At 47.3% G+C, this 24,152-nt stretch overlaps 1 protein-coding gene across 1 annotated transcript in view; it reads left to right on the forward strand.

The window, feature by feature from the left end:
• The window catches only part of LOC8053646 (Golgi pH regulator), a 47,241-nt gene that overhangs the window by 11,665 nt on the left and 11,424 nt on the right, over window positions 1-24,152 (forward strand). Inside the window, exons 6-11 of the mRNA XM_029972650.3 lie at window positions 2,871-2,991; window positions 5,812-5,892; window positions 8,299-8,408; window positions 9,621-9,709; window positions 11,157-11,249; window positions 23,997-24,092. Coding sequence (XP_029828510.1) covers window positions 2,871-2,991; window positions 5,812-5,892; window positions 8,299-8,408; window positions 9,621-9,709; window positions 11,157-11,249; window positions 23,997-24,092 — 590 coding nt within the window. The remainder of the gene's footprint in view (window positions 1-2,870; window positions 2,992-5,811; window positions 5,893-8,298; window positions 8,409-9,620; window positions 9,710-11,156; window positions 11,250-23,996; window positions 24,093-24,152) is intronic.

A 24,152-nucleotide genomic window follows, 5' to 3' on the forward strand; every position in this document is an offset into this window, starting at 1 on the left:
CAACTTCGCCTCCTGAAGCTCGGCGGGGGGCGTCGGGGAGGTAGAGAGGGAGGATAGTGGGTGAGAGAAGCGCGAGCCATGTGGCCCTGCTCGCAGCTAAGCATGCATGGCGGAAGGGGGGGTTTGCTGTGTGTCAATCGACACGTCGCCATTACACGCATCCCCGAGTGCGGGCGGTGTTCTCTTGGGGAAAGAAGGGAGGAGGGGGGAAAGGCACGCTGAGGAGGTGGAGGAGAAGATGTGCCAGGGATGCCCTCTTGGAGAAGGAAAAGAAGAGGGGGGAAAAGGCACGGAGAAGAGAAGAAGATACGAGAATTTATACTTTTTATGTCTTTGGAGGAACCCTCTCGCTCCGCAGGAAGCGAATCTCTCGATCGGAAAGAGAAAGGGATGGGCTGGACAGGTTTGAGACTGAAGATTTGATATGTAGAGACTCAAGGATTTCCCTGCCGAATCGAGATTTGTGCCCGCCGAGAATTTTGGTTTTCGAGAACTCAGGGGTGCACGAGGGGCAGTTTTTGACGTGAGCCACAACTGGATGGAAGGAGTCCGGAGAGGGAGACGAGATTTCCTGGGCCCGCTCTTGGAGACGGTCATTCACGCAGCACCCCGTCTGACCGATGTACACGGCTCCGCACACAAGAGCAATACTATACACCTTTTCCCATGTGCAGGGCCGGAAGCACTGCGCGTGTTTTATGTGCATGGGGGGGGGGGGGGGGGAACGGGTTCTGGTTTGGTGACTCGCTTGCACATGCCACCCAATTTAAATTTGCATGTGAAACGAGCTCTGGTGCCGAATCGATGTGCAAGTGCGTGGAGTCGGTGTGTTGTGTTGTGGGAGTAAGGGATGCACGCAGGGCAGGCAGACCGGGTCTCGGAAGGAGCCTCCTTTGGGCGGCTCCTAGACTGCAAGATGAGTTTCTTGTTGATGTTATCTAGGAGGTCCACCAGGTAGCCCGCCCTCCAGAGCCTGGAGGCCTGCAGCGACAGGCTCCCTCTGATCTTGTGATCGCAGGACTTTTTGCAAGAGGAGGGAAGGAGAGACTGGACAATTCTGGACTTAACGGTTTTTGAATGGTGGCTAGAGAAGGGGACGACAAGTTTTTGGGAACGCTGTTGAAAAGACCTGCATAGGCCGTGAGATGAGTGGGTCAGTCAAAGATAGAGGAATTGAAGGCCCTTCTGTGTAGGGTCTTCCCTTTTGAAGGTGAGGCCACTAGCATTAGTTTTGAATGCCTGAAGGATGGAAACACCTCATTTGGAGACAGAATGAAGAATTAGATAGTCGTCAACGTACCGGAAGATCTTACATTCATTACCCCTGCGAGCTAGAAACTCCTGCATCGCGCAATCCACAAAAAAAAAAAAAAACTCTCGCTGAGGATCGGCGCGAGGCGGGAACCGATACACACACCCGACCTCTGAATGAAAACTCTTCCCTCGTGCTCGACCAGAGTGGATCCCAGGTAGAGCCGGAGGAGATTGAGGAAGCCTCCGACCAGGATTTCGGACGCGTTTTGAAACCTCGTCATTCCATGCGGCTCAATTGGCTCAGAAACAGAGCTAAGAAGAATTTTGAGGTTGAGATTGTAATACATGTCCTCGACATCCAGCGAGAGCGTGTTCTGGTCCTGTGGTGAAGAGTGCGGTGCAGACGACACTTGAGCCTGGCTCACGCCCACCCAGTCCTGCCTGTCGTTGCATATAGGATCATGTGACATCTCGTACCACGTGATAGCCATGTTCTTGGCAGTTGAGCCCAATATTGCCAGACGGAGCCGAAGTTTCGGTTCCGATTTCTGCTCATGTTTAAAATTAGATATAACGATATATAGCCCATTTTTCGTGAAACAAATGATAGTAATGTTTTTTACTAGTGCTTTTTCATGTGAAATCGCTGATTATCCCAAAACCTTCGAAATTGAGCAGAGTTGCCCTCTAAGCTACCATTTTAGAAAATTTGTGGGGTGACTTCACACTCTTTAGATAAGAGACATGAAAAGCTTCTGTATTTTTAGATTATTGTAGAATACTAGTTCCACCCATTCAAAATTATTGCAGAACTGGAGCAGAAAATTTTATTTTTTCTAAATATTGTTACATTCTTATAAAGAATGTTATTGTGGGAGTAGGATGACTAGGAGTTCAAATGGTTGTGTCCCTAGCAAATTCTAGCTTGTACCATTCTTTCATCAAAGCAGTTCCAGAATGCTGGTCTCAGCATTCTGGACCATATCAACCTGGCTTGACTGATAGCTTTGTTACACTTGTGCAGGCTAAAGGTCCATCTTAGTTTGATTAAGTTTGGCATTTGTAATGCAAGATTTGAACTTAGGGTTATGGGAGTTTTCTTACCTTCATTTCGGATGAATACTCTTCTTGGCACCAGGGCAACATTCTAGAGCTTTGACTGGCTTTTGCAAGTAAACCACTTGTTTTTTTTTGGTATTTTTTTTTTAATTTAAATACTAAAATATTTGTGTCTATGTTTAGAATTACTAGAGAATCATTTGAGAACCGAGCTTAAAAAATGTGTCAATGTCAAAATTCACTTGTTCTCAACAGAGATATGTCTGCACATACTTTCTATGTGGCGTCAAATGTTAAGGAATTAATAATATACCTTTTTAGGTAGTAGTGACGGTGATTTAACAATCACGCATGCTCCCATCTTAGCGTGTGCCAGGAGTGGAGTGGGCTAACTGGCACAGATTAACATTAGGACAAACGCATAGGTTTGAGCCCAAATATAATACAAATAATTACCGACTTGTTAACCAGTGTTTCATTGCATGCCTCACATCTACAAACAAGCTCTGGGAGACCATTCCACAGAATTGTTGCGTGTTGTGATGTGTTCTTTGCAGGCATCTTGTCCATCGAGCAAGTGATCAGTCGGGTTGGTGTTGTGGGAGTGACTCTCATGGCCTTGCTATCCGGCTTTGGTGCTGTCAATTACCCTTACACTTCAATGGCTTACTTTATGAGGTCAGTGAAGTAGTGAATCTGGTACGCTTTCACACGTAGAGGTTGCACTTGTTCTCGTAAACTTGCCCACACACCTTCATTCAGATGAATTACAAGGTCCCCACCATGCATTCACCACATGAGCCCCTTTAGTTGTCGTTTCTTTTGTCCGACAAGTTCAACCTCTCTTTTGTTCTTTTTCAGACCATTTCCAATAATTTGGGATCCTCATAACTAAAGTACAAACAATTTTTTTACAGTGGAGCTGTTAAGGGAGGACATGGGCCTGAGTTTCAGAATTTTTTGAAAAAATTAATTTTTCAATTTTGAGGTTTTTTTGTTTTAGAAACACCCTTACACTAAATTTTATAACCATGTGCCAAATAGTTATGTTGATATAAAATATTTTCAACACACTGTGAGGCACTAACAAAGTGTAAAGGAGTTCAATGTTTGAATGCATTTTTCTCAGTTCCACTTTTGGCTGCAAATTTCATACAAAGGAATCTTTTGTTTGAAGGTAAAAATATTCTTATACCACAATCAAGATGTTTCTTAACTGAAATTTACTGGGGAATCGGGCTATCTACTTTATTTTGTTTTACATTAAAGTCATCATTGAGAAAAAAGTTTTCAAAAATTGACATAGGACAGATATGCATCTCATATTTTGAGGTAATCACTCTTCCTGAAATATTTACATTTGAGTTATAAAAACTAGATAGCCCGAAGTCCCACATCCCCCTCTTTATACTCAAGCAGTAAAATGCTGCTTAATAACTTCATTTGCATATCATAGATTTCTTAACAAAGAGTCACACATCTTCTTATGCAGGTATGTAAAGGTGTCCTAGAGAGCTGAAAGTTTGCACAGTACACCTACATCTGAAGTTTAATCTCCCCTGCAAATTTAATTACGATCACTTGAGTAGTTCAGAAGTTCAACCTGTAGCCAGTGTCCCCCCTTAAGGGCTAGTTTCCCCAGTATTGTGTCTGCGGACAAAACAATGTTGACACAAAACTCCAGACAGCTATTGCCATCTATAAGCGACGACAGCAACCAGACAACCGGCTTGCCGGTTGTCTGGTTGCCACTGTCGCTCATAGATGGTGGTAACCTTTCCAGCCTTTCCACTCTGGTTTTCACCAGAGTGGAAGGCCTGAATTTCTCTAGGCGTCGTGCTAGAAGTCGTCCTGGAGGACAATGCCTAGAGGACGACTTCCTCTCGTCTTCTGGGCATCCTAGAAGTCGTCCTTGAGGTCAGCCTGAACATCATACTTGAGGTCGTCCTAGACGTCGTCCTAGACGTCGTCCTTGAGGTCGTCCGAGAGGTTGTCCTCAAGGTCGTCCGAAAGTAGTCATCCTTGAAGTCGCCTTCGAGGTCATCCTATAAGTCATACTTGAGGTCATACTAGACATTGTCCTCGAGGTCATCCTTGAGGTCGTCCTAGATGTCAACCTTGAGGTCGTCCTAGACGTCGTCCCTGAGGTCGTCCTAGGCGTCGTCCTCTTGGTGTCATCCTCTAGGTGTCGCCCTTGAGGTCATCCAAAAAGTCGTCCTTGAGGGTGTCCTAGACGTCGTTTTCTAGGCATCGTCCTAGACGTCGTAAAGATAACAGCTTCGCTGGTCCTCCATCTTCACATAAGGTGGAAGGGCTCTACATTTTTTGTTTTGTTTTGTTTTAGAGTTGAGGAGAGAATTTTATTGTCCAGATTTGTTCTTGTCCCGAGTGCCACTTACGTTGCCTGCTACCATTGCCTGCTACCATTGCCGTGCAGTTTTTGCAGCAGTGTGTGGTTTGCACACTGCACCTGCCACCAGCAATCAGCTGTGCATGTATCCCAGCGCATTGACGGTGCGTCTGTCAAAGCTTGAAGCGACGCATCACGCCCCATACGTGGTGCTTCACGAGGAAGAAAAAAATGCTCTTACTATCACTTCGAGGATGTGAAGAGGTTCCTAGTATTATAAATTTATACTTGAGTGTCGGGTATACAAAGTAAAGGATGAGAAAAAAGGTCCTTAATAATATACATGTTGCTAGTCCATCATTTCCTTACCTTTCCCTGTTTGTCTTCGAACGTTCAGCTGGTTCTATCTCTAATCGATTTTTCTACCCTCAACAACACTTCAGCGTCTTGTGACATTCGGGCATGCACATGCAGCCAAAGCATGATGGATGGAAGTGGACACTTGCTGGAAGCTGGGCATTCCAAAGTGAGATTGTCAGTGGCTATAAATTTAGAAAGCTTTTGCATGTCCAGTCTGGACATGTTGCATTTTCCACTGCTTGGGAGGCACTGCTCTAAAACACTGATGCTAATTATTCTGAATGGTCTGTTTCTGACCATGGTTAATGATATCAGAACTGACTATAATTACCATATTTTCTGGCATAAAAGTCGCAGCTTTTTTGCAAATTTCTGTCAGTGTGTCCTACACGATGGCGCAACTTGTATGCATCTTTTTTTTATAGTTACAAACCTTAACTGTGCAAGATGTGTGCTGTATCAACATTTACGACAAAGGAGGAACAACGTTTTTTTTTCCTTCCTGCAAAACAAAGGCTGGCACATAAAAAATGAACTTTTTGCAAGGGTTTTATTTCTTTTTATTCGTTTGCAAGAATATTGAAACTGTCTCCCGCTTGCACGTATATCATGATGACAAAACATGTGTGCGCACTTATCAATGCAGTTTCATTGCTCCAACCATACAGGAAAGTGCAACCTCTACACAGGTTAGACTTACAGACAAAATACAATATGACTTCAGTTGAAAGTGGGAGCCTTGTTCCAAGTTATCATGACCTGTTGGAATTTAAAATCAATATTTTCAGGGTGGTCACTGTCAATGATGTGTTAAACATGGAGAAGAAGTTACTTCAAACCCTGGATGTGATCATCATGAAAAAGAAAAGGTATGCTACAGCATCGCTATAGTTAAGGTGACAAGCACACATCTTGATTATTGAGTTAAACCAAATTTTTCAGGGCAGGTTTGCTCAAATAAATGTGAAATGGCCATTTGAATGAACATCCTTTTTACTGTTTTACACATTTAGAAAGGAATTTCGTGGAAGCCTCAGTGTTCACTGTAAACCAAGAAGACTCCTTGTAACGTTGCCCCCGACCCACTTCATCTACCTTCGTGATTTGCTTAGTTTGCGTGTTAACAATCTGCATCCTTCTGAACAGCATGTGTGCAAATGACGTTTCTTAGTGGTAGCCCTGCACGTTTCAAGCAAGCTGGCTCAAGTGTCAAAGTTATTGTACAGTGACGATCTGCCCACTGTTCTGACAATAGTTACCTGACTCTCGTGCTTATAGATGGTTTTATTATTCAGAAGATGGTTTAAGTTGGGACTCGCCGTAGTAGTCAAACAGGTCAGTCATCTTTTCAGGCCTTGTGACGCTAATAATTTGTGGTAACTCAAACATTCGAGGTAAAACAACATTGTTTTAAAAGTTTTTCGTTTGTCTCAAGCTGACTAGCAGACCTCAGTTTTTAACATACATATTTCACTGAAATTACCCAATGCCACGCTTACAAGAGAAATATTTGAACCAAAATATTAATGTTGCAGCTCCAATTGCTTGTAAATTTGTAGCCTTTAAGATTTCCTGTCTTCAAATTTTGTGTATGATTGAGCTTTCAATGGCTCTTAGGCAAATATTTGTTTTTTATATCTCTATATTCATTTTATTTTTGTTTGGCTTACATTTGCCAAGCTCATAGATTTTATAAACATTTACAAAGCTGCATTATAAGAAAGCGAACCTGTTTAGCCATGCTAGGGGGGAGCAAGGTGTGGTAACACTACTGTCAAGACCGGTTATAACAAAGTCAACGGGGATATGAAATCCCTTAGCTATATCCGCTTCTTGGTTATGTATGGACTCATAAAAGTAACACGCGAGAAAAAAATATAACACGGGCCGTCACGGGCACATGTTTATCGTGCCTGCAAAAAGTGGTTGAGGCTTCCCTTCACTGCTCTCTGCTAGATCGGAGCCGCTTCTCGCTTACTGCGAGAAGAGATTTTGCAAGCGACGTACAGATCGTGTCAACAGCTGCAACGGCTGCCATGGAAAACGCCGGTGGTGGACGGCATTCTTTAAATTTATGCGCACTTTGTAAAGGATGGCACACCTTTGTTTCAAGGAGATTGCCTTCTTCTTCTCTATCGAAGTGCCAGCGGTGCCGGGACTCTCCATCATTGAGTACTGACGATTTGCCGAATCGGTGTTTGAGCGTAGGCTTCCGTGCAAGAGCGATCACACGTACCAGCAGCACCGACACGAAACGCGAAGCAAACAAAGAAGCGCACATGGCACCGAGTTCATGCGCAAGCCCGTCTTTCGTCGTCATAGAGCCTAGATATAAGAGAGGGGGCAACTGCTCGGGAGGGGTCACATGGTTTGTGGGCTGCGTTTGCAAAACGAGCTTCAGCATGCAAGGGGTCAAATCTCGAAAACGTTCACTTTCTGCAAACGTGTCCGCCTCTCCTCCCAATTTCCTCGCCATACTGGCCACGCAATGACCAAATGCAGGAGTATTTGCGCCAATCTGCCCAGGAGGCGTCTGCTATTAAATTGCAAAAGTTCTCAATGGTTGGAGTTGCTTCATCTCTTAAATCTATGCTCTTTTTGTCATCTCCAACGGTATGTTGTCGCTTGCGCTTTGAAAGCCCTATCAACATGCCACGATGGCTTTTCCACGTGCGATGCGGAAAGCCGCTTCCCAGATAAAGACGATGATGTAGAGGCTGTCACTGGCAGCCTTTCCAGCATCGTCCGTTGCCCGTTCTGGGTGGCTGCTAAGCCGCGACAGCAAAGTGCGGTGGTTTGGGAATTAGTAAACTTTCCGAATTTTATTAATTTTTTTAAGTATTCCCGAAATGTGCTATATGTTGAGGAGCCACTTAAATTCTTCTGTTAAAAACAGACAAATACATAAAAAAATTGCAAACAGGAATGGAAAATCGTGATCGCTTTGCTATAGCCACTATTTCGTTATATAACCGACTTTGTTATAACCGGTCTCGACAGTATGTCACATTTCATTTAGTACACTTTTTTTTTTTGCTTGCAAGGTACGTGTAATTTATGCTAGATAGTTGCATTATGAAGTCGGAAACAGCCACTGAAACTTTGTTCATGTGGAATGCCATAGTGTGCGGACAACTTCACTTCAGGTACTTTAACTTGGTGGCCCGGCTATACCTCCAGGTGACCCACGTTATTGAGCAGTGACAATAACTCTAGCTTTGATTCCTTTCTAAAAGCTGCAAGAGTGTATGTTTGCATTGCATTTCTTTCTCCAGGATAGCACTAGCAATGAAGGAGAAACAGCAGTCTGGATCTGGCCGCCAGACATCTGGCATCTGGGGCATGCTCCAGAGCGTCACCTCCCTGCCCTCTGGATCAAAAGAAGGTCAGCTGTCTACCATCACCTTGTATGAATCCAGCTTTTTGTGCCTCCAATTCAAGGGTTTAGATCGTCGTAAATTGGTGTTGCAGTGGAATCTTACAGTCAGCTCCGTGCATCAGTACTTCCTATATACAGATGACTCTCAATAATTCAAAGCTCACTGGGACATTGAAATGCTTTGAATTAAAGGGGTTATGGCACGAAAATTAAACGGATAGATTATTTTTGAAATGGAATGCTCATAGGCTGCTTAGTATATACACCAAGTTATGCAATGTTTAGAGCTCTGGTAATTGCAGTAGTTAATTTACAAATTTTTATCATTTTCATCTGGCAACCAGGTGACACTGCCCAAGTTAGTCACGCCGTGGTGTCCATAAACACGTGATCATGAATGCTCTCTCATTCTAGGCACCCCCATGATCGCCTAAGCTCTCCTCATTGTGGTACGATCAAAGCCGCTCACGCAGCACGGCAAACCCTAACGCTATTCTCGCTCTCGCCCCTGGCCCATTGACCTTCCACCCTACATGCGCCTGTGATATATTCTTGGACGACAGAGACCACAGCGAGTTTGTCCGGAACTCGCCGTCGCTGGAGCTGGTTGCCAGCGGGTCGCAGTCAAAATGAACAGCTTCCTACGTCTCATGATTGTAATCACTCTCATTGCAGCTGCGATCAATGTCAAGCACTTTGACAAGGCGAGCGATGCTGTAGACGTAATCGTCATGGACCGCGTACTCGAAACGTAGATGGTAAATGAGGAAGCTGAAGCTCGAGACGCCAAGAGAGCCAAGTCTGTGAGTGCGTGCAAGGGGACGCCGCACAGAAGGCTGGCTACATCACCAGCCTCCCAGCCACGGCGGCCTTTTCGAATGGGGCGGATCCGAGGGACCCGCGTATAAATAGATTTATCCACAAAACTATCGTGCCATTTTCAAAACAAATTTAGCAGGATTATAGAAACACACAATGGGTCCTAGCAGTATAGTTATCTCATATTTTATTTTGGGCGTGTCATAACCCCTTTAAGTGAGCTCCAAATAAAAATAATGCGCTGAGACTATCAGTTTTATTTTACACAGTGCCAGCTCTGAGAAAATATTGCATAGCCTTTTAGGTATGGAGTCGTTGAAAGTTCATTTCACTGTGGCCTATGGCACTGTGGAAGTTCCAATGTGTGAGTGTGGTCTTTCTCTGATACTATGGTCACAGACATTGGCCAGCTGAAGCAGAGTGTGGATGCACTGGAGGAGTTCAGTCGACAGCTGTTCCTGGAAACCGTGGAGCTGCACAACATGCTGGTAGAGTAGAGGCCACCCCCACTAAGCTGCCATTATTTTTTTTTTTTAAGTTGAAAATTTTTAGTGTATTTTAGGGATGGCCGAAAGGGAAAGGATGTGGACATGATTGCTCTAAACTTTGTTTTACCTTTAGAAGAGTAACATTCTAAGGATGGTAGGAGCAACATTTCATCATCAGACTCTTTCTTCTCTCCCGGGTGAATTATTCAAGGTTCCTACAAACTTGGGGCACTGGGAAAACCGGAAATTTCTCGAGGATTTTGGCGAGTCTGGAAAAGTTGAGGAATTTCTACCCCAATTGGTATCGCTCAGGGAAAATTAAATTTCCTTTCTTCAAGTGAAAGCAAGAGGCTTGGATGTTACGTGACACACCTCGCATGTGACTCAGCCGGTGTTCCGATGCAAATCTCTGCTTGGGAACCTGAGTTATTGGGAAACCCGAAGATTCAAAGCGAATCGCCTCGTCTTGAAACGCACGCACCAAGACGAACGACCCCCTTTGTCGTCATTGCTAAAGAGACCGTTCCTGTGCACGACACGTTTGCTGATTGGCTTCACAGCTTGATAGCTGGTCTTTTGAGCTGTTCCCCTCACTCCTAAATTAACCACTTCTACAAGCTCTCCGTAGCTTGGCAGTTGATTTCATTTCTGTGCTAGAATGAGAAGGTCTTGAAGTTCTAACTGGGGAAGTCATCAGATGTACCCGTGTTTACACATAAAATGTGCACTTCAAGCATGTCTTGTCCTCTTGGGAGTCAGCCGGGGAATTTCGGCAAAACGGTCTGGGAAAAATCTGGAAAAGTCGGGGAACCTGAAAACATACCTTTGGTAGACAACCCAATTATACTGCATTTCATATTTGAAATTCAGTTTTGTTCTCAAATTATACGATGAATCCGTTCATGTCACATGCTCACATTTGTTTCTTTTTGCAATTTGTTTAACTTCCCGAATATCAAAATGGGTATAAAGCCAATTTTACAAACAATGTTATCTGCTATTATCAGCTATGGAAAGCTCGACAGAAGCCACCTCCTTGCTGGGGGGCTTAGTGATCTTTGTTTAGTGCGAAAGCATTGACTGTCTCATGAAGCAAACTGACGTCGTCAGTTTGAAGCGCGAAGACGGCACATAGTTTCCCCGATCCTTCGGTTCCATTGGCAGGCGCGTGTCGACGGGGCTCCCATTGGCCGCTGCACTTGTCAGTTTCCATGACCGCTCACCCTATGGTGCTGCGTGTCCATCAGCGCTCCCTTCCTCCCCTGGGCACGGACCGTCCAAGGTCACCGTGCCCCAGGGACCACACGTGCTGACCGGCGACAAAAAGTATGCAGCAGACGAAAAAGGGAAGGGACGAGCGGCTCGCATGCTTTCGCATTCACAACTCATAAGGAATGCTTAGGTGTACCTCAATCTTTTTTAATGTGTCTTGCACTGTTCTTTGCAGGAAAGGATAGAATGGTCTAAAACTTTCAAAGGAAAATACTTCAACTTCATTGGATATTTCTTCTCCCTGTACTGTATATGGAAAATATTTATTGTAAGTACAATATTTTTCACACTTTTTCGGTAAACATTCTGCACGATACTGGTGGCCTGTGGCGTAGCCAGGGGGAGGCTTATGGGGCTTTAGTCCCCCGCAAAACCCAGTTGACTCTATAATATACACCTGCATTTCGACTCCCCCCCCCCCCCCTCCTCCGCACCCCAAGTCATAGACATCCATCCAAGCCACTTAAGGCCCCCCCCCCTTCCCCTCCCCAAAAAATATTCCTGGATACGCCACTGGTGGTTGTCTATATATTTCATCGCTCTTTCTCGCATCTTTCCCGCACAACCGGAAAGTCTGATAGGGGTGATTATTAATGTGGAAGAGCTCGCACATAATTGGAAGAAACTCGGGCACCGAACTTGGCCGGTTAGGGCTATACAGTCTAAGCTCATCACAGCAGACCTCTATTTTGACCAAGATTTCGGTCTGTTGTAAAAGGAGAATGTTGTATGCAGATATGAAGTTGAGTCAATGGTACGTAGACGAAAACCAACCGAACTTCGCAAATCGGTATGTTATATCTAGGGTTCCGCGTTTTCGGTTTCTATTTTTTCAAAATTCGGCATATTTTTTTCGGTGTTTATTTTGAAATTCAATTTTCGTTTATTTTCGGCGTATATTTATGCACACAACAGTTTATCGGCTTTTTTCGGTGAATATAAAATAAACACCAACAGACACCGGATCAGATTATCCTTGTAGCTCTGATATTTGTGATCACTCAAAGAATAACGGCACAGATACATTGAAAAAGAAATGGACACTTTATTTGGCAAATCTGTGCAACTGTAAAAGAAACAAGAAAAAAATACAGAAGTACAAACAAGTCAGGTATGAAACCTATGCCCAGAATCAGAAAACTTCACCTTCTGTATATCAGGATTATGTGATATTATAGTACACGCACACATGTACTTTCCTAGGTTCTCCTTGTCAATCTACACTCTTTCTGTTCTGTTAATATGACACTGAGTTTCAAGAATGCCCTCTCAACGCTAACACTGGACACTGGCAGGCTGAGGAGATGAAGTGCTGCCTGAGCCAAAATCGGCCAATCAACCAATTGTGACCGCCAAAAAAGACACAGTGCAACGTTTTGAAGCACAACACAGCATGCAGAGCTTGCATCAAGTTAGTCTTCCTTACGAGGAGTTTGAAAACACGCTCGTACATGGCAAAATCATGGGGCATTTCGGACTTCACGTTCCGATCGATGATGCACACATAAAACCAGAACGTCGTGATGGCATCCGTATATCCCATACATTCGGACACGTTTCGATAGATACTGTCATTCCACTTTTTTTTCCACGGTTCTGCGGTGCGACTGGAAGGTCAAAGTAACCTTTTCCGGTTAAATCTGAATTTTAGAAAAATGTGTTCGACATACTTTTATTGGTTTTTATCGGTTTGAATCGAAAATGCCGAACCTAAAAACTTACCTTTTTCGATTAAAACCGAATATCCGAAAATGCATTCGGCATACTTTTAATGGTTTTTATCGGTTTAAACTGAAAAATCCGAACCTTAGTTATATCTAAATGTCTGTTATAACCGGGTCCGTTGTAATGAGCTTAGGCTGTATTGCATGAGCAAACTGCGAACAATTGCTGATTTCACATTTTGAACTAACTGCAACCCTCATTTGATTCTAGAGCATTATCATTGAAATCATAATCATTAACCCTATTTGACAAGTAGCATGGACTTATAAATTTTACTTGAACAAGTGCCCACCCCACATTTTGTTGTTATCTTGCGATTTTGAGGTGGGTACTTGTTCTTTATTTTATAGTAAGATGCATAAACAATCCATTGACTGCACACTCATAAAGCAAGGCTGACCTCGTCAGTCATATATGGAAAGTGACACGGTTTGCACAAATAAATGATTGGGGGTTTCGCTTGTTCATCTCTCAGTACTGAAAGTCTGAAAGACTAATGCAGCAGGATATGCTCATCTGGGGCACTTACTAAGGTGGTAAAATGTGCCACTACCCTGTTCGAGCAAAATCTGTAAAGGTGCTAGACTCATACCTATGCTAACCGGGTGCGCAGTGTAGTAAGTGGGCTTTTTTAAATCGAGACCTCTATAGTTTAGTCAAAGGTGCAAAAGCTGGACTGAATGTGGTTGTATAAAAATCCACTGCTCTCCCCTGCACACACTGGCTTTGCTAATTTCGCACCATAGTTCGCGACAGCTTAAAGGCCTAGCAAATGCTCCACCTCGAGCAAAAACTTTATTTAAAAAAGCACAGTTTTTGTTGCTATTGTTTCTGCCTTTGTTTTATTTAGTTTTTTGTGTTTCAAAGTTGTATTATATTTGCCCACATTCCCGCCTTAAAGCCCCATTGGGCCCTCAAGAAGGAAAAAATAAATGTAATTAGGTAACGCTTAGTCGCTCGGCGGAAGGCAACTGGAGGAAAGCTCAGTGGAAGACAACTGGGGCATGCGGGAGACAAGGCTTCTACTGGGCTCTTTAAACTGTCACCAACTATAATGCTATCCAGGTTGTCGAACCGATTATTATTTCGATTTGGTTCGGGTCCAGGTTCAGTAGCTTTGCATTTTGTTCTGGTTCGGTTCCAATTCAGTGATGCATATGAAATATTGGTTATTTCACCAGTTCCACTCAAGTGCGAACTGGTTTGAGCCGATTCTTTACTCTACTTGGCTGGCTTAAGTATGGGACCCCCTAAGAAGACCCCTTTGGAGATTAGCTCATATTGACCCATCGCTTTATCGAGCTGTGTCGAAAAAGTCATGGAAAAAATGATACTGTCACGACTCGAATGGGACCTCGAGAACAGAAAGATACTTCCTACATGCATGTCAGGATTCCACCGAGGAAGGAACAGTGTTGACAATGTTTTAGACCTAGTATCCACCGTTGAACAAGCAAATGCGAGCAAATTGAAAACAACCGCCGTCTTTATTGATATAAAAGCTGCCTTTGATTCTGTGGATCATAACGCCATCCTTACAGATATGAGAAGGATCGGTCTCAGTACAAGACTATGTACGTGGGTCTCCGGTTACCTGAATGGTAGACACATCTTTATTTCCACTGAAGATGGAGACACCGATCTCTATGAAGTTACAAGAGGAGTACCCCAGGGAGGTGTCCTGAGTCCCACTCTTTTCAACATATCTCTAATTCATCTTGTCAAACTGCTTCCGAAAAATGTGCATACATCTTTTTACGCCGATGATATTTGCTTCTGGGTCTCTAGCAGATCGTTATATATAAACAGAGCACGTATACAAAAAGCAATCAATATTGCCGCGCGCAAGGCTGAGAAAGCAACGCTCGGTCACGGTCCTCCAGAAAGTTCCCGTTTATTCATGTACCGCACGTAACTTCTATCATTTATCCCTGCATTTGTTTTCTAGAAAGTGCGTGTTCATTCTCGCCCCGATCACGCGACGCTCGAACCGCTTTCGCCGAATCTTCGAGATAGCGACGCACTCTAGATAAGAGGCCGACCGCGACCTTGTCGAGTCAGTCTCGCCCCAGCGTTCGACTCTGCTGCCACGCCGACTTCGACGCCCGCGACGCTCTATTATTATCTTTTGTACTCTTTTATTTTTGGCACAAGTTCGCCACATTAAACGTTTATTTCTTCTTGTTTATTTCCTGTTTTCTTTTGGTCACCACCCGTGACATTTTGGTGGAGGTGCGGGGTACCGCATGCCCGTGCAGCGTTCTCCTCCAAGGGACCGCAGTGCAAGTCCGATTCCCGGCTCGGTGAGAAGACCACTCACCGCAGAACCTGAAATTCGGACCAGCCGCCGCACCAAGGGAGAGGATCCTGAGTACGGTTTGCTCCTGGACAAGCCCAAGCCGCAGAAGACGACGATGGCCAACCAGTCGCAAGCCCCCGCCGCTTCTCCCGTCGTCTACATGCCCGTCGCACCGCGGACGGCTGCCCCCTTCCACGGTGAACTCTACGAAGACGTCGAAGACTGGATTGACCAGTATGAACGCGTTGCCCGCCACAATGGCTGGACCGACGAGCAACGCCTGCACAACGTTTACTTCTCGCTTGAGGGAACCGCCAAGCACTGGTACGAGAACCATGAGTCCTCTTTGACGTCGTGGGACATCTTCAAGACCGACCTGAAGGCTACGTTCGTCAACCACCACCGCCGAGAGAGAGCCGAGGACCTACTGCGAACCAGGACCCAGGGCCCCAATGAAAGCGTCACGAGCTTTGTGGAAGACGTGCTCCGCCTGAGCTCCCGCGCCGATCCTCAGGCCACCGAGGGAAAGAAGCTGCGCATTTTGATGCGGGGCGTGAAGGACGACATCTTCGGAGGCCTCGTCCGCAACCCGCCGGCAACCGTTGACGCCTTCGTCAGCGAGGCGACAAACATCGAGCGCGCCCTCCAAGCGCGCGCTTCCCACTACCAGCGGCAGCCAAGCGTCACTGCAACCGCGCTGCTTAGCGGTGAAAACGTGCCTGGTACGGACATCCGCGAAATTATCCGGGAGGTTGTCCGGGAGGAACTGCGAAGGTTGCTGCCAACCACCAGCCGTCCGCCAACCATTTCCGTCGCCGAGGCTGTCCGAGAGGAAGTGCATCGCGCGCTCCAACCAGAGGTTCCCGTCACCAGGGTGGCACCGGAGGAACCGACGTTGAGCTACGCCGCCATGGCCCGACGACCGCCGCAAGCTTCCCGCCAAGCCACGGCACCACCTCGAAGAGACGCCCCAACGCCGCAGTACCCCCGACGGCCGGAAGATCAGGCGCACGTTCCCCCAGAGCGACCTGCGCCGAGGAAGACAGACGTCTGGAGGACGGCCGACCGACGCCCGCTGTGTTACCACTGCGGGGAAGCTGACCATGTGTACCGCCGATGCCCATACCGACGACTCGGGCTGCGCGGATTCCATCCAAGCGACCCGCGCCCCCGGTATGGTGAACGCCCTCGGGAGATCGACGAGTACCTGCGACGACCCCAGTCCCCCGAGCCTGCGTCACGCCGAGAGTTCCGGTCGCCGTCACCACGACGTCCAGCTTCGCCGATGCACCGACCCCGACGTGAAAGCCTGTCACCCCTCGCTCCACGCCGGGGAAACTAGGCGCGGCAACCCCTGGAGGTGGAGTTGCCGAAGACGACCGACGCCAAGATCCTCCACGAACGTCGGAGGGCCCCCACTCGAACGCTACCGGAGACCGAAACGACGCTCCTGAAACGGTGTCCAACAACCTAAACGTCATCATCGACGGCCACGACGCATCGGCACTCGTGGACACCGGAGCAGACTACTCAGTTTTGAGTGGGAGGCTCTCCCGCCGCCTTCGAAAAGTCACGACGCCGTGGGATGGACCTCAAATACGAACCGCCGGTGGGCACCTCATCACACCAGTCGGGCGATGCACCGCTCACGTCGAGATCCACGGTGAGACGTGCCCTGTAATGTTCGTCGTTCTGCAAGACTGTTCGAGGGACGTTATCCTCGGAATGGACTTCCTCTGCGAGTATGGCGCCGTCATCGACCTCGGAGCAAACCGGTTGACGCTGCGAAAGCCTGTTTCACCACCGGAGGAACCCAAAGCGACGTCATCTGCGGTCCGAGTCCTCGCCAGCCACGTGAACTTACCGCCGCGGTCGAGTGTTTTCGTACCCGTCGGGATCACCGAAGATTTCTGCGGCGAAGTTCTGCTCGAAGGAAGCCTCCAGTTGCTTCTGGGAAGAGGAATAGGCGTCGCAAGAGGAGTTGCTGAACTTCAGGATGGCCGCACTGTGGTCCTCGTCACGAACTTCCGAAATGAAGCGCAACACCTCACAAAAGGTGCAGCCGTGGGCCAGGTCGAGGAACTCCAAAACTCCGCCGCTGTCGCCGCCATTACTGACGAATTCTCGCCACCTCAGCAAGACAGTGCGTCGCCAGCGCAGCTCGACATTGACCCTAAACTCCCGGGCCCGAAACGACGACAGTTGATTAACCTTCTCGCCGAATACCGCGACTGCTTTGCCACGTCGTCGAAGGTGCGCCAAACCACCGTTGCGAAGCACCGCATCGTTACCGAGGACGACGCGCGCCCGGTGCATCGATCGCCATACAGAGTCTCCGTTAAAGAAAGGCAGGCGATCCAGGAGCAAGTTCAAGAAATGCTGAACGACGACATAATTCAACCTTCAAGCAGTCCTTGGGCCTCTCCAGTCGTACTGGTTAAGAAGAAAGACGGGACGCTTAGGTTCTGTGTAGACTACCGGCAGCTGAACACGGTGACGAAGAAAGACGTCTACCCACTCCCCCGCATCGACGACACTCTAGACCGGCTGCGCCACTCTCGATATTTCTCATCGATGGACCTGAAGAGCGGCTACTGGCAGATCGAAGTCGACGAAAGAGACCGAGAAAAGACAGCCTTCGTCACGCCGGATGGACTGTACGAGTTCAAAGTGATGCCCTTCGGACTGTGCACGGCGCCAGCAACTTTCCAACGTGTCATGGACACCGTACTGGCAGGACTAAAGTGGCAGAGCTGTCTCGTCTACCTCGACGACGTCGTCGTGTTTTCCAGCGACTTCGACGAGCACTTGCGACGACTCCGAGCAGTTCTCCAAGCCATACGGACCGCCGGACTCACCCTGAAGCCGTCAAAGTGTCGGTTCGCTTATGACGAACTGAAGTTCCTCGGCCACGTGGTTAGTAACGAAGGTGTCCGCCCAGACCCCGAGAAGACTCGTGCCGTCGCAGCATTTCCAGCGCCAAGAGACAAGAAGGCCGTCCGAAGGTTCCTTGGGCTATGTGCCTACTATCGGCGCTTCGTTCGAGATTTCGCAAGAATTTCCGCACCGCTCACACACCTCACGAAGGACGCCGAGAAGTTCGAATGGGCCGATGAACAGCAGCAGGCATTTGACGAGCTGAAGCGACGACTACAGACTCCTCCTGTTCTTGGACATTTCGACCAGGATGCGGAAACCGAGATTCACACGGACGCAAGTAACGCAGGGCTTGGCGCGGTTTTGGTTCAAGTACAAGAAGGCACCGAGCGAGTCATCGCCTACGCAAGTCGGACATTGACCAAGGCGGAGAGAAATTACTCCACGACTGAGAAAGAATGCCTTGCGGTCGTCTGGGCAATCACGAAGTTTCGTCCGTACTTATACGGGAGCCCGTTCCGGGTAGTCACGGACCACCACTCGCTCTGCTGGCTTGCGAACCTCAAGGACCCGTCAGGACGCCTCGCGCGGTGGAGTCTCCGACTACAAGAGTTCAACATGACCGTCGTCTACAAGTCAGGCCGCAAGCACAGCGACGCCGACTGCCTGTCCAGAGCTCCCGTCGCAACACCTTCCGGCAGCAGCGACGACGATGACGAGGAGTGTTTTCTGGGCGCAGTGAACATCGACGACATGGCCCGGCGTCAACGAGACGATCCTGAGCTGCGCGCACTAATAGAGCACCTGGAAGGGCGCGGGAGTGCGATGCCACGTGTTTTTTCACGAGCGCTGCCGACCTTCGCCATTAGACAAGGTGTACTCTACAAAGAGAACTTCGGGAACAACAACTCGCCATGGCTGCTGGTAATCCCGACCGACCTTCGGGAGGAGATCTTTCAAGCCTGCCACGACGACCCGACGTCCGGACACCTTGGTTACAGCCGGACCCTGGCACGTATTCGTGAAAAGTATTACTGGCCCAAGCTCCCCAAAACCGTCCACCTGTACACGCGATCATGTCATGAATGCCAGCGACGAAAGAAACCTCCGACGAGGCCGGCCGGACTCTTGCAGTCAATTCCTCCGCCAACAGCACCCTTCCAGCAGATCGGAATGGATCTACTTGGCCCTTTTCCGCCGTCGACGTCGGGAAATCGCTGGATCATCGTCGCCACAGATTATCTCACGCGGTATGCCGAAACGAAAGCCCTTCCTTCCGGAACTGCTGTGGAAGTTGCCAAGTTTTTCATTGAATCCATCGTCCTCCGGCACGGCGCTCCCGAAGTCCTGATCTCAGACCGTGGATCATCATTCATGGCCCAGCTGACGCAAGAAGTCCTTCGTCTCAGCCACACCAGCCATCGCCGCACCACAGCGTACCACCCGCAGACCAACGGGCTGACGGAGCGACTCAACAAGACAATCGCCGATATGATCTCTATGTACGTCGACGTAGAGCACAAGACGTGGGACGAGGTGCTGCCCTACGTCACGTTCGCTTACAATACGGCGGTTCAAGAGACCACTGGATTCACCCCTTTCCAGCTGGTACATGGTCGGAAGGTAACGACCATGCTGGACGCCATGCTGCCCCATGAGCCATCTGACAACGAGAGCGACGACGCCCAGGCGGTTGCTCAACGCGCCGAAGAAGTTCGCCAGCTCGCCCGACTCCTGATTCAAGACCAGCAACGCGTCGACGCCGGCCGCTACAACCTTCGTCGCAGGGACGTCCACTTCCAGCCCGGAGATAGGGTGTGGGTATGGACGCCCATCCGTCGCCGCGGCCTCAGTGAGAAACTGCTGAAACGGTACTTTGGACCATACAAGGTACTTCGTCGCCTCGGCGAACTGAACTACGAGGTGATGCCCGACGGAACACGAACATCGTCACGCCGCCCACCACGACCTGAGGTCGTCCACGTCGTGCGCCTGAAGCCGTACTACGCTCGATAGGACTGTGGACCTTTTGTGCTCCAAAAGACTCTTTAGTTTATCGTTCTTTTTTTATTTTGATTTGTTTTACACTGCATCGGGGCGATGCACTTTTAAAGGGGGGAGTAATGCCGCGCGCAAGGCTGAGAAAGCAACGCTCGGTCACGGTCCTCCAGAAAGTTCCCGTTTATTCATGTACCGCACGTAACTTCTATCATTTATCCCTGCATTTGTTTTCTAGAAAGTGCGTGTTCATTCTCGCCCCGATCACGCGACGCTCGAACCGCTTTCGCCGAATCTTCGAGATAGCGACGCACTCTAGATAAGAGGCCGACCGCGACCTTGTCGAGTCAGTCTCGCCCCAGCGTTCGACTCTGCTGCCACGCCGACTTCGACGCCCGCGACGCTCTATTATTATCTTTTGTACTCTTTTATTTTTGGCACAAGTTCGCCACATTAAACGTTTATTTCTTCTTGTTTATTTCCTGTTTTCTTTTGGTCACCACCCGTGACTGTAAAATGTAAAACTGTAAAATACCTCCATTCACATGGAATGCAAATCTCCCCAGCCAAATCTGCTGCTATCGCCTTCACGAGAAAGGATACAAGGAGATATCCCATTCTAATAGGGGGGACACCAATTGAATACGTCAAAGAACATACATTCTTAGGAGTGACCCTACATCGATCTTTGTCATGGTCCCCACACATCAGGCGCATAAAGCAAAAGCTGAAGTCCTTCACACAAATTATTAAAATGATAAGTGGAACGAGATGGGGATGTTCAGTAAGAGCACTTTTGACCCTTTACAACGCTCTTTTTGTCGGACTATTACGCTACAGTATTTCAGTCATGCATGGTATCTCCAAGTCGTCAATGAAAGACCTGGAAAGTGTTCAAGCACAGGCTCTAAAAGTTTGCCTAGGACTTCCAAAATGCACATCAAACATTGGAACTCTTGTTGAAGCTAGAGCAATTTCGCCCGGTATCCTCAGAACCCAAGAAACTATTCGAGTCCACCTACGACACCAAGCGCGCAGCCAAGCACATCATCTGGCGAATATTACGGAGGTTAAACCCTCTGCCCGCTTTTCGAAGATCATCTCGCAACTCCATGGGTATATTTCAAATACTTTTGAATTAGCTAAAACCCCGCAGCAAGCACCGTGGACGTGCAGTTCTATCGACATTAAATTGAACATCCCCGGTGTTACGCAAAAAGCAGCAACCCCAACACCTGTTATGATGCAGCTAACGCTTGAGTATATACATCATGCCTATCTCTCATCGCAACACATATATACGGACGGGTCAACTAACTTTATATCATCATCCATTGGAGCCTATATTCCGTCAACTAGCACGACGATCAAAACGAAACTGAGCCATATTACGTCCTCGACAGCAGCTGAACTTGCGGCTATCCGGGCAGCTGCTGCCTACATCAGCACCCAAAACCCCCAAAACTGGACAATATTTGTAGACTCTAAGTCCGCTCTCAGCGCACTCATGCATAAAAGAAAGAATAACGTAAATGCTCAACTGATTTATGACATAATGCAGAAGATCCATGATGTGAGGTGTCAGGGACATGAAATTGTCTTACAGTGGGTACCGGGGCATAGTGGCATACCCGGCAACATTTGTGCTGACAAAGCTGCTAGGGACGCCCACGAAGTTGATAATACCTGTGCAATTCCTCTGTCAAGGACAGATGCAAATGATATAGTCCGAAAAATTGGGAGAGAAATATCATCCATACTATGGACAGATCCATGCTACTATTATGCGCACTTGAAACAGATTGACCCGGAATTAAAATTTCGAATGCCGGGAAATATAAAACGACGAACAGAAACTGTGCTGCATCGAATACGCTTGAATGTGGCTTTTACTAGAAAATATCTTCATATGATCGGCCAAGTAGATTCACCGCATTGTACAGCATGCTCAATAACACACGACATTAAACATGTACTCTGCCATTGTTCACTATATAGTTCCCAAAGGAAAACACTAAAACAATCCTTGAAGATACATGATCAGGACATTGAGCTCAGCCATATATTAGGACCCTGGACTTCAGTAGCGAAAGAATCCAAAGCAACCAACGCTTTACTCTGGTTCTTAAAGGATACCCGCCTGGACCAAGAGTTGTGAACTGACATCACTCTTTTTAATTTACGTGTGGCTATTTATTTTTCGCCAATCTTTGAGTGCGTATATATGTGTTTTATTGTGTGTGTGTGTGGGGGGGGGGGATACGAGTGTATATGTGATCTCACTCTTTCTTTACTTCTCTATTCTGTCTGCTGTCTCTCTGCTCTCTTCCTTTTCACGCAAAGTAGCAAACCAGCCCTCACAAGCAGGTTGACCTCTTTGCTTTCCTGTAAATAAACATACCTCTCTCTCTCTTACTCTACTGTGGCTGTCTGAACATTTCCTGCATTAAATGGAGCGAAATGTTCACAGCTCCCAGTTGTTTGAAAAGAAACAAAGGTTGTTTGACACAGCGTCATTCGCATTAAACAAAACAAAGAATTGTAGAGCCCTTCCACTTCACGTGAAGATGGAGGACCAGCGAAGCTGTTATCTTTACGACGTCTAGGATGATGCCTAGAGGATGACGTCGGGTTGGGGGAGGGGGGGGCGAGGCGAGGCGATTTAGAATGGTGTCAGGAGACTGTAAAATCAAGATTTTGCTGCAGAGTCATGTATATTATTAATAAAGCCAAAAAAACACAACTGCTCGAAACCGAAGCATGATGACGGAAGCTCATGACTTAATGGCCACACCTGACCGCATTTTTTTTTTTTTTTTTACTCTGCTTCTCCGGCCTCTGAAGCAGAAAACGATGGCAACAAACTTGCCTGACTTTTTGTTGTGCGATTCTTTCATACTTACATCCTTCCGCTTGATGTTCTGTGCTTGAAGATCGATTGGCCGGTACCACGAACGACAGCTTCGAAGTAGCGGCCCCACGTCCATCGCACCATTGGTCAGTCGTGCACCGCCATCACGTCGTCCAGCCCCCAGTATATCGCACATGTACTCCCTGTGATCTGTGCAACAGTTTTCTTCTTTTTTTTTCCAATCAGCGTATATTTGCAGTTTTTTGGAGGCCACAAAAAATGGGGTTCATATTTTTTTTTCTATTGACCCACCACCTTGAATATATTTGATACACATAGTTTGAACGCCACGTGACCATGGAAATAAGTGAGCACGACTGAAACCGGCCGATTCTCGACCAGCTGTTTTTGGACAGAAAGAAAACAAATTTCGAGCCGCAAATTATGTTCTGAGCAGTTTGGCTCTTATAGGTCATGCAAAAATAAAAACCTCTGCGAGCATAAATACCCTGTCAGTGTCACTTTAGGGAATATTGCAGCAGCAACACATACACGCAACAAATAGCTCTTTAACTTCTTGACATTGTTAGGTATACTCCGTTTCGCCTTACAATTTGTCGCAATGGACACTACGAGCTAGCCGAGCCAATCCATGGCTTGTAGCTGGTCACGTGACTTTGCGCTCCTTGTGTTGCTCCGCCCAAGCGGAAGGACACGTGACACTCACCGAGCCAAGCATTGACTCTGGAGGATCATGGCATCCTTTGTGGTCCATCGTAAAGTGGACCGTAAAACCCTCCACTCCGACTAGCTAAAGCCAAGTCGTGCGGCACATACTAGACCTCAAAATATATTTATTTGTTCCATTATTGAGCTGTCTCCATGTCACTGCCGCTTGCTTAGTGAAAACCGCACCTCTGACACCACTATCGTGAATATTTAATTGACTTCGCGCCGGCACCCGCATGAAGGTGTGGTTGACATTTTTATTGCGCCGAATCATTTTTTGATTAATGGCAACTGCCATGTGAGGTTTTGGTTCCATTCCAGTTCGGGTTCGATATGAAATGTTTGATTACGATTTTGTGTCGGTTCAGTTAAAAAGAATGGTTTTGTTCCAATTTTCGGTTTGTGTTCGGTTCGACACCCTGGCACTGTGACTATACTTTGTCATTAGTCTTGGTACCGATTTAAAGTTTCGCACTGAGAAACTTGGTTCAGGTGTTCACAAAGTCGTGTGTTTCTCATATCCATTTGCTTTTCAGTGCACCATCAACATTGTCTTTGATCGGGTTGGGAGAGTGGACCCTGTAACGAGAGGAATGGAGATTGCGGTCCACTACATGGGATTTGATGTCGACGTGAGTCATACTTTCTTTATGCTCCGATGCACAGTGCAAGCAGCACCTGGAAGGGTGACG

Source organism: Ixodes scapularis, unplaced genomic scaffold (genome assembly GCF_016920785.2).
Source record: "Ixodes scapularis isolate PalLabHiFi unplaced genomic scaffold, ASM1692078v2 ptg001463l_1___fragment_2___debris__unscaffolded, whole genome shotgun sequence".
Lineage (NCBI taxonomy): Eukaryota > Metazoa > Arthropoda > Arachnida > Ixodida > Ixodidae > Ixodes > Ixodes scapularis.